Source organism: Phocoena phocoena, chromosome 15 (genome assembly GCF_963924675.1).
Source record: "Phocoena phocoena chromosome 15, mPhoPho1.1, whole genome shotgun sequence".
NCBI classification, from domain to species: Eukaryota; Metazoa; Chordata; class Mammalia; order Artiodactyla; family Phocoenidae; genus Phocoena; species Phocoena phocoena.
The window spans coordinates 86168514-86178700 of record NC_089233.1 but is presented as its reverse complement, the minus strand read 5'-3'; the positions used below and the strand labels follow the sequence as shown (position 1 = coordinate 86178700).

General features: G+C 55.3%; 1 protein-coding gene across 2 annotated transcripts; it reads left to right on the top strand.

Moving 5' to 3' along the window:
• Positions 1–336: 336 nt before the first annotated feature.
• On the top strand, positions 337–6159 carry PSMA7 (proteasome 20S subunit alpha 7). 2 transcript variants are annotated; one of them, XM_065891982.1, is made up of 7 exons: positions 337–570; positions 2590–2716; positions 3376–3500; positions 4161–4283; positions 4759–4878; positions 5528–5590; positions 5932–6159. In XM_065891982.1, the coding sequence occupies exons 1-7, from the start codon at positions 475–477 to the stop codon at positions 6022–6024; spliced, it is 747 nt and encodes a 248-aa protein (XP_065748054.1). In that variant the 5' UTR covers positions 337–474; the 3' UTR covers positions 6025–6159. The 2 variants fall into 2 exon arrangements, with proteins under 2 accessions (XP_065748054.1, XP_065748053.1); XM_065891981.1 differs by having other exon boundaries at positions 475–570; positions 3355–3500.
• Positions 6160–10187: the final 4028 nt, after the last annotated feature.

Here is a 10187-nt window from a genome sequence, read left to right as displayed (position 1 = left end):
CATCGGGGTTTATTCTCCGGCTGCTCTCGGCGGCCAGAGGCGCTCATTCTCCGCAGTCGCTGGGGGGCGGGGGGCGTGGGGGGCGCCGCGCCGTGGGCTCGCCCGCCCCTGCGCCGCCGCGTTGCCCTCGGGCCCGCCGCGCCGCCGCCCCGCCGCCCCGCCCACCGCCTCAGCCCGAGGACGAGCCCCACACGGCGCCCCCGGGCGGCCGTTCTGCGCCCCGCTCCCGGCCCGCCGCCACCCCGCTGCCCCCCGCGCCCGGCCGCCAGTGGTTCCGCCCGGCCCCGCCCCGGCGCGCGCGCACGTCCGCCCGACGCCGCCTGACGCCTCCGGACACCGCCTTACGCTGGCAGCGCAGTCCCCGGCGCTGGGGGCGGGCGGGCGCGCGGGGTGGGCGCAGCGGCGTCGTGAATCGCGGCCTGCGCGGCCGTGAGTGTGCGCTTTTCCCGGTCCTGATAGCGTCTCCCCGCCGGCATGAGCTACGACCGCGCCATCACCGTCTTCTCGCCCGACGGCCACCTCTTCCAAGTGGAGTACGCGCAGGAGGCCGTGAAGAAGGGCTCGACCGCGGTGAGCGGGGAGGCCGGGCGCCGGGGCAGGCGGAGGCCCGGGCGGCTGGGTGGGGCCCGGGCGCGTCTTGCCGACCAGCTTCCCTGGGGTCCGCGCTGACGGGCGCGCGGTTGTGCGGGGTTTGGGGCGGCACGATGGTGTGGGGCGCACTCGGAAGCCGCGACGTGGGCGTCGCTGCGGGAAAGGGGCGCTGCGAGCCGCGGGCGGGAGACGTGAGGACAGGCGGGGCGGCTCTCTGGGCGCCGGCTTCCGCGTCCGGGCGAGCGGGGCGGCTAGTGGCTCGGCAGGCGCTCTGCAGGCCGCTGGCTTCGGTGCCCCGCGTCCGTGTCCGGAGCCGTGCGCGCGCCTGGCGCCGACGCCATCTTGGCGGGGGCCCTCGCGTGGACCTGGGGGGCTGGGGGCCGGGCGGGGCCGGGGCGCGCGACTCCGAGAGGCAGGGCCCGCCCGTTGCCCGCTCAGGAACGCTCCTTAAGGGAGTAAGTGACTCCGCGAACTGTGTCTGGACAGCTCCCAGGTAGCCAACTACCCCCCAACCCCCGCGGAAAGCAGTTGCCCTCAAAGTCCGGGTCGGCCTCGAGAACAAAGAGCGGCCGGTGTCGGCATCAACCCTGCGGTTCCCGGGCCGCCGGCGCGGCGGGCAGGCTCCGTCTTGGGTCCAACTGCTGAGTCCTCCGTCCCTTTGGTCACTGCGCCAGACCCCTGTCCCGTCGCACCCGAGCGCGCCTCTCATTTAGACCAATGCTTCAGATAAAATAAATACATGCTGTCCTCAAGACACATGTCAGTTTGCTGATCGGTCAGAATGGATGATGGTTTATTTTTTATCTGGTGTTTCAGAGGTTTGAGTGGGCAGAGAGAGAACACACACGATTCTGTAAACTGGGAAGTGTTTTTCGTTTCTTGAGTCTTTTTTGAAATTAAGGCCCCAAATCCATCTTGTGACCTGCCTCAGCTTAAAGACTATTGGGGTCAGCTGACACCCCCATCCCCATACTATTGTGGGTCAGCCAGGGTGGCTACCTTTGCTTAACCTGTCTCTGGGCCTGGCCTTCTTTCCCTTGGGAACTTTGAAGACCATGGAAGACAGTTCACGAGAAAGCTCCTTGAAATCTGAAGCACTGCCAATCAGTGCTTCTCTGCACCCCACGTGGAGACTTACAGAGGTGGAGGCTGGGACGATGCTAAACATCGCACAGTGCGCAGGGACAGCCCCTCACATTGACGAATTAGCTGGTCCAGGTGCCTGTAGGGCAGAGGCTGAGAGATCCCCGCTCTAAACTAAGAGAAGAGGTTGCTCTTCCAAGTGATTGTCTCATTTGGGTCTGCTGCTGCTTCGATTGAGGGGTTTAACTGGCAGTCAGTGACTTTTTTCCCCCCATGTTTTTAATACATTTTTCTCCGCGCTACAGTGTCAGCCGTAAACAGAGAGCCATGGGCCTCCCTGTAATACTTGATACGTTGTCCGCCTGACGCCGTGTCAGGCACTTCCCCGCCGCTGTGCACATTGTTTTCAGAAGTGCAGGAGGGGGGAGTTCCCTGGCGGTCCAGTGGCCTGGATTCAGTCCCTCATTGGGGAACTAGGATCCCATGAGCCTCGTGGCCAAAAAGAAAAAAAGTGCACGAGAGAGGGGAATGTTTTGGTATAGTTTTACAACCACATCAACACTGCTTTCAGGACACCTGACTTCATTGTTAGGGACTCACACTCAAGCCTTCCAGAGACTCTTTGATTCACTGGGTTGAAATGACACGTGTACACATACACTCTGATAATAGTTATTCCTTAGTTGTGCTGTAACTGAAACTACGTATCAGTATTTTAAGGCACGAGACTAGGCACCTAGATTGTGATACCTGGACTAGCTCTGCCAAAAGTGGATCGAGACCCACGGTTTGCAGGGTGTGTGTGCCACCCCCAGGGTGTTCACAGGACCACGTTGGCACGCGCTGTTAGTGCTCTGTGCCTGCTGGCAGAACCTCGTGTCAGCTCCTTAAGTGCAGCGTTGCCTTTTCTTGAAGGTTGGTGTCCGAGGAAAAGACATTGTTGTTCTTGGTGTGGAGAAGAAGTCAGTGGCCAAACTGCAGGATGAAAGAACAGTGCGGAAGATCTGTGCTCTGGACGACAATGTCTGCATGGCATTCGCGGGTAAGTCTGGGGCCCGTGCTGTATTTTTCAGTCTCCTTGAACAGCGCTCTGGAGGTTAACCTGGTGGAAGGGCTGTTGAGGGACGTGAAAATTGGGTAACCTGAAATCATTCAAAAGAAAGGGCTGGCCTTCAAGAAGAGGGCTGGCCACAGTTGCAGGGGGAGGTCCTCCCCAGGAGGCCGAAGCATAGGGGCCAAATGATTAAACACCCCGGGATGAGGTGCTGTGCTGTCGCCTCTATTGCTGCTGGCAGGAGAAAGGTCAGCTGTCACAGCTAACTGTGCGCCCGTGAAGTGGGGAGAGCTGGACAGCACCCTGCTCTCGGGATGTGCCGTGTGTTCTTGCACTTCTGGGTTTTCATTTGTTTCCTTCCTCAGCGGGGAGGTCAGTTTACCTAAACTAGAGATTGACTTGCTTTGTCAAAAAACTAGCGTGTTTACAGCCTGTGTAAATACACACAGCTCCTCGTACACACAGCTTTCTCAGAGAAGCTCACAGAGGCTGCTGGTTCCGCTGTTGGTTACTCAGAATGATCTCGGTGCTGGGTACCAGAGGACCGGCCAAGGGTAACTGCTGTCCACTCATGTGATCTGCGCTGGCCTCGACGATTGGCCGGACGAGCGGTGGCTCAGGGGGAGCTCTCTTTGTGTTCGTTGCAGGCCTCACTGCTGACGCAAGGATAGTCATCAACAGGGCGCGGGTGGAATGCCAGAGCCACCGGCTGACCGTGGAGGACCCGGTCACCGTGGAGTACATCACACGGTACATCGCCAGTCTGAAGCAGGTGGGTGTGTCTGCCTGCCGTGGCTCGGCTCGTTACGAGCGGTCACTGCTTTGTCGTGGAGTGTCCTGCCGCATTACTTCACGTGGCCGCACACGTCACTGTGGGGAGATTAGACCGTGCTTGTTCCACGCAAGGGTCCTAGCCTGGATTTCTCTATATCTGTAATTTCACCATCATTTATCCTTTTAAGTGGCATTTGTTGTGTTCTTATTTAGTAGCATGGGGCAGTCCAGATTCATATTTCCAGAGGGAAGTGATGTAGTTCTTGTCTTGTCATTTTGAATGACCAGTCACCAAGCAGTTGGGAGGGGGCTGAAAGCCACACCCACTCTGGCGCAATCTTAGTCACCTGTGAAGCAAAATGTGTGGCCAGATTGTGTCTGCTGTCAAAATAATTCCAAGCAGCCCCAGCTGTGCTTCATGATGCAGTTCTGGTCTTTCGGAGAATGAAAATGCAGCCACAGAAGGAGGAGTGCTCAAAACCACGGGCTCCTTTCATTTCTCACCTGAATTGCAAATAACCTGAACGTGGGCTTAACTTATTTTCATCCCTTCGTTAAAAGCTGTGTTTTTAGAACACCATGTGTATTTTACTTACGGCAGGTTCTGGGGGGCCTTCGTGCCAAGGCAGCAGTGTCACTGTGTCTCTTTTTCCACTAGCGCTACACACAGAGCAACGGGCGCAGGCCGTTTGGCATCTCTGCCCTTATTGTGGGTTTTGACTTTGATGGTACCCCCCGACTCTATCAGACTGATCCCTCGGGCACGTACCATGCCTGGAAGGTGAGTCCCTGACAAAACAGAGGGGCTTTGTTTTGGGCCATCTTGCCAGTAGAAGCAGCTTTGGAGGCCATTGGGACCTTGAGCTGGCCTAATCGTATGCATAGGTGTGTACGCATACATAAGTGTTCACGACACACTTGTGACACGGGAGCTGAGAAGCCGTTAAGCGTTGCTTTTTGGGAGGAAAGGACAGCGAGGTGTAAGGATACGTGGTGTAGTCAAGTTGCCCACGTGTCTTTCAGTAGAATCCCTTTCTCGGTAGGAATCAGCACCAACTCCAAATAGCCCTTTGCAAAAAGAAGCCATGGGGCAGGGCCTGGAGTACAGGCCCACCTCCCACCAGGCTGCCCCTCACCGTAGCACATGGGAGCAGGGTGGCACTGGCGGGACCACGGGGCTGGTGGTGGGGGTCGTTTTCTTGGGCTGGCTCTGGATTGTCGCACTCTGTGCCGTGTAACACCCGTCCCTGTTTCAGGCCAACGCTATAGGCAGGGGTGCCAAGTCAGTGCGTGAATTTCTAGAGAAGAATTATACTGACGAAGCCATTGAAACAGACGACCTGACTATTAAGCTGGTTATCAAGGCCCTCCTGGAAGTAAGTCTGTGTTTGAAATCTGGGCGATATGTTGAAGATGCGCACGCCGTGGTGCTGGTACTTGGGCTGGGCAGAACGGACAGCGCAGAACGGAGCAGCTGACGTGTACGCAACAAGGAGGTGGTGAGGGTGCCAGCCATAGCACCAGGCACTGCTCTGGGGCTGTATCAGCTCCTTATACGTCTGGGCAGTCCAGGCACCGAGAGGCTAGGTGGCTTGCCCAAGTGCTCAGCCTTTCTGAGGCTCAAGCTACTGCTATAGAGTCAGGGACTTAAGAAGTGCTGGGAATAATGGGTGGAAGCCGTCCTTAGAGGTGCTAGGGGGTGAAGCCAGAGGCAGAGGGGGTCCAGACGTCCGGGCTTAGTGGTGGGAAAGGCTGTGAACAGATGGGAGGGCTGTAAGCACACCTGCTGTGCAGGAGGAGGGACCAGCAACCCCGCCCAAATCCAGCTGCCTCGAGACAGGAGGGTATCGCGAAGGACTGGCCACATCAGTGTGAAGCTAGGACACACGCTTTGGGTATTGGGACCCCGGTGTCCCACCCTCTCCCCTTGTGTGGCAGTGCTGGGTTCAGGCTCACAGGGCACATAAGGGCGCTGTTTGGTCTTGAGGTGGGTGAGGCATCTAACGCTCTTCTCTCCCCTCCAAGGTGGTTCAGTCAGGCGGCAAAAACATAGAACTTGCTGTCATGAGACGAGATCAACCCCTCAAGGTAATCACCAAGTTGGTTTGCTGTCCTTACCTACGGAGTGTTCCCAGTGGTCAGGGCAGGGGTAGTGCACATTCAGGGCCATTCTGCTGTGGCTTTAGCCCCGAGAAAGGTTCTTTCCAAGGATCCCCACAAATGAGTCGAAAAGAAAGCATTTGCGTGGTGAAAACCTCCGCTGTGCACGTTTGCTTCTGCTTTATAATTATTACCTACACATCACTTCCAGCTTGTTCCCTGGGTCAGGCACATGTGGCCTTGCTTTCCTGTAGAAGCAGCTGGAAGGGGCATCTGGGGCCTATGTTGGGGGTCCTTGTGTGGCTAACCGTACACTGTTCCTTTGATAGATTTTAAATCCTGAAGAAATTGAGAAATATGTTGCTGAGATTGAGAAAGAAAAAGAAGAAAATGAGAAGAAGAAACAAAAGAAAGCATCATGATGAATGAAATTTTGCCTGTAGCGATTTTTAAATTCAAATCATGGCTGATTTTCCAAATGACACGTAGGCATTTCTGTCCCATTTACCCATACTGTCCAAGTGTCCTACAATAAACATCCTTGTTTTTTAACCTTTCTTTTAGGGGTTAATGTATCCTTTAGGTGTACTGATAGCTCTTTAGAAAGCTTGCTCGCCTTGGGTCTCTGGAGCAATTCCTCCCAGCTCCTCGCCAGGCTCTAAGACAAGGCAACGGCCGAGTGGGGCTCCTCCCTTGGGGTTTGTGGGAAGGCTTTACGGGGTCCACACTGCTGTAGACAGGTGCTGCGGTTGCAGAAACTCAGGGTTTCTCCCATTCAGGAGTTCTGAACAGAATGACTTTCTTTTTACACCTTTGTTCGAGTCCTTAACGAACATGACGTCAGGACGCGAGGACACACGGTGCTCAGTTTACATCTCGAGCTCATCTTGCAGAGCAGTAGCTGTGGAACTTGTCTTAAATTTCTGGTTCTAGTAGATCAAGTCAACACTCCTCCTGTTTTCTACCTAAGACTTCCGGTGCTGGCTATTCCCTACCCTCCCTCACTGTTTTAGCCAGAAAGATTACCCTTCTTTTAGCTTGCAGTCCACAGCAGGGTTAGTCATGGTCCTAAGCTCTGCGTTTACAGAAGAACCTAACCACCCTTCTCCTGCACAATGCTGCTGCTTCTCCAGAGGCCCTGCCGCCAGCCCTGGTGATGGCGTTGCCTTTTGGCTTCCTTTGCCCCAGGAGAACTCACAAAAGGCTTCTTAGAAGAGTCCTTGGGCTGGTTGTTTCTTCTGACCACAGTGGTTGGTAGGACTCCAATGCCAGGGCTCTGCTCTGTCTACAGCTTCTCTTGTACTGGGTTCTCATTCAATGGCATATATACATCAAGCTTCTCAAGAGGACTAAAGCGTATCCCTGGCGGTCCAGTGGTTAGGACTTGGTGCTTTCACTGCTGAGGGCCCAGGTTCAATCCCTGGTAGGGAAGCTAAGATCCAATAAGCCACGCGGCGCGGCCAAAATAAATAGGGATAAGGAGGCCCAGATATATTTTAAACTTAGCCTAAAGTGTCTAATCGTCACAATGACTGTCAGTTTAAGTTTTAATAGCAAGGTTAGTCATAGGTGGTAAACTGTGACTTAACTATATTTAGAATCTCTAGCAGAGAAATACCTGTTTAGCCTGAGTGCTGAGTCACCTGCCAATGCAGGGGACGCGGGTTCGTGCCCCGGTCCGGGAGGATCCCACATGCCGCGGAGCGGCTGGGCCCATGAGCCATGGCCACTGAGCCTGCGCGTCCGGAGCCTGTGCTCCGCAACGGGAGAGGCCACAACAGTGAGAGGCCCGCGTACCACAAAAACAAACAAAAAAAAAACTACTTAGTTTAGAATTAGTGCTAAGGCCAGTTGCGTGTAGCAGGTCAGCTGTGGAAGCTTTTTATTTTTAATTGGTATTTGTTAAGAGTTTGTTAAATTCTGAAACTACCAGCAGTGCTCAGGATCTGCTGGAGAGTGGTAGACAGCCCGGAAAAGGAAGCTGGCCAAACACAAGGCTGCATCCAGATGTCACAGGCCAGCTTGGCCTGCCGTCTGGTCCTCCTCTCAGCCTGAATCACGCACAGATGGCCAGGTGGGCCTTAGTCCTGAGAGTGCTTTTTAACAATCACCTGGAGGACTTCCCTGGTGGTGCAGTGGTTAAGAATCTGCCTGCCGATGCAGGGGACATGGGTTCGAGCCCTGGTCAGGGAGGATCCCACATGCCGCAGAGCAACTGGGCCCGTGCACCACAACTGCTGAGCCCACGTTGCCACAACTACTGGAGCCCGTGCTCCACAGCAGGAGAGGCCACCGTGAGAGGCCCGCGCACCACAACGAGGAGTGGCCCCCCGCACAGCACAACTAGAGAGAGCCCGCGCACAGCAACGAAGACCCAACGCAGCCAAAAATAAATGAATGAATTTATATTTTAAAAAATCGCCTGGAAACCCACTGCAGTGAAATTACATGCTTTCAGTCTGAAACCAGCCAAGTCTTGGCTTTTCTCTGTAGTCCCAGGGTCCAGCCCTGTAACAGGTTCTAAGGCATCAACGACATGAAAGTTCTGGGGAGCTTGGACGCTGTATTATGGCAGCGAAGGGGCCACTTCCGAAGCAGGTTCTCTAAATAGTGTCCAGAGTATCCGGAAGCAGCACCACTCACCCTGGGAGGGTGGCTCTCAGTAACCTAGGGCCTGGCTCGTGGCCCTGCACCACACTGGCCAGGTCTCGCTCCAGAGTGCCAGACGTCCCCCAGATCTGAACTGTACACAACACCTACCCTGGGACGGTCACGTGAGCCATGATGTAACTCGGGCAACAGAGGCAACAGGATTATTTATTTCCAGAGCAGAGAAGAAGAGCGTTTTAACGGTTTGCATGTTTGTTTGTAATTACAAGTTTACATTGCCCCAACAGAGCAGCCGCGTTGCTATGTTCTAATTCTTAGCCATTAACTCCTACAAAAATAAACCTAAGCTTTTACAGTAACTTAATTGATACAGAACTAAAACCGTTCCGCCTACTTAAAGGGATTTAGTTACCAAGGCGCTTATGCTCACGACGATGCCCTGTCAGAGGGACGCATGCTTCTACTGAAGGTCTGATCCCTTTGCTCATGCAACAAATTTATATTCCCCACCCTCCCTCCACCCACCAGTAAAACAAAAACACAGAACTATTTACAATCGAGAGGAAATATGTTCTCGGTCAACTGACCTTGCAAAAAAAAAAAAAAAAAGACTGGCTCATTTCCAAGTGGATGAGACACCGAACAGTGTTCGGCCAGAGTCCAACGCTGACTGGCCTGGGTCAGGGACTGGCAGGGAGAGGGCAGGAGGGAGAGGGACTCCGCAGAGGAGCTCGTCCTGGGCGCTCCCCCCCAGCCCGGATTCCTACGGAAGCCACACTCCAAGTGACAGCTCCCAGCTCCCTCCCGTTCAGGGCCCCATCCTACACCTCCAGCACCCCGACCCCGCCCTCTACTTTGAGGTCAGGGTCGTCTGGTTTGCTTCTACAACATGATGGTGGGACACCCCGCTTTCCATGCCCTAGGCGCCCCCATGCCCCCGTGCTGGCCACGCCTGGCTCCTAAGCCCCGCCTGTGGCAGTGGGTGTCAGGCCAGCAGCACCAGCGGCCAGTTGGATTACAGAGATGCACTTGGCTGCCGCATTTGCCAAATGGGATTTGGTTCCACGTTAAAAATCAAAGCTGTCCAAAAAAGGTCACAAAGTGAGGATCACACTTTCGCTCTAGAAACCTTTCTGCAAAATACCAAAACCTTAGCGTCAGGCTGTGCACAACTAAAAAGGAAAAGTAGGCCAAGACACCTCAAAGAGGTTTCCCACATACGCGTCCCCCCAAAAAGTGGTTCTAACTCAGACGGTGTCCAAGTTCAGTTCAGTCCAAAACATAAGCAGTAGCATGGGAATTTTCCAAACTCAGTAAACAAAGTGACCCACGTCTCCCGCAGTAAGTGCAGCGTTTTCCAACATCCTCGTAGACACAGTCTGGCGTCTGTGCCGCTTCAGCAAGAGCCTGCGAGGAGGAGACACAACATCTAGTGAGCACATCCAGGCAGCTCCCCAGCCCGAGCCCAGCACCGTGAATGAAGGACAGGGACTGCTGAACCTCCCTCCCACCCCAAGTCGGGCTGGGGCTGCCCAGACCTTCCCATCACAACCCAAAGTCATCATTTTGGTTCACACCGGGGTGGGGGGGAGGCAGCTCCAGGTCTCACCCAAAGCCCACTCACACCACCCTCGACCTAGTTAAAAATGCAGACTCAAGGTCAGTGCGAGGCCAGGCTGGAGCTGAGGCCTGGCTTGTAACCATCTCTCCTTCCTGACCACACCGGAGTGGGGAGCACCCAGCCCTCCTGCACCTGGACCCTCACTTTGACAACCCTAGGGCCTGGGTCCCACCGTCCCCAAGAGCCCCCTGGGGGATTCACTCAGAGGGTCGGGGCCTCAGTTTGGCCTCGATACCAACGCTCACCGGCTCCTAAGCTCCTCCTGAAGAGGTGGCTCCTACCTGGGCAGCCCCATCCGGATGCCCTCCCACAAAAGGACCCCAGAGCTCCCCTCACTCACCTTCAGCTGCCTCC

What these genes read in the sequence shown, in the direction of transcription:
- PSMA7 (XM_065891981.1), top strand. Translation starts at nt 475, where the DNA reads ATGAGCTACGACCGCGCCATCACCGTCTTCTCGCCCGACGGCCACCTC. An exon ending in TGAAGAAGGGCTCGACCGCG is followed by an intron (nt 571 to 2,589) that starts GTGAGCGGGGAG and finishes CTTTTCTTGAAG; the next exon opens with GTTGGTGTCCGAGGAAAAGA. An exon ending in TGTCTGCATGGCATTCGCGG is followed by an intron (nt 2,717 to 3,354) that starts GTAAGTCTGGGG and finishes GCTCAGGGGGAG; the next exon opens with CTCTCTTTGTGTTCGTTGCA.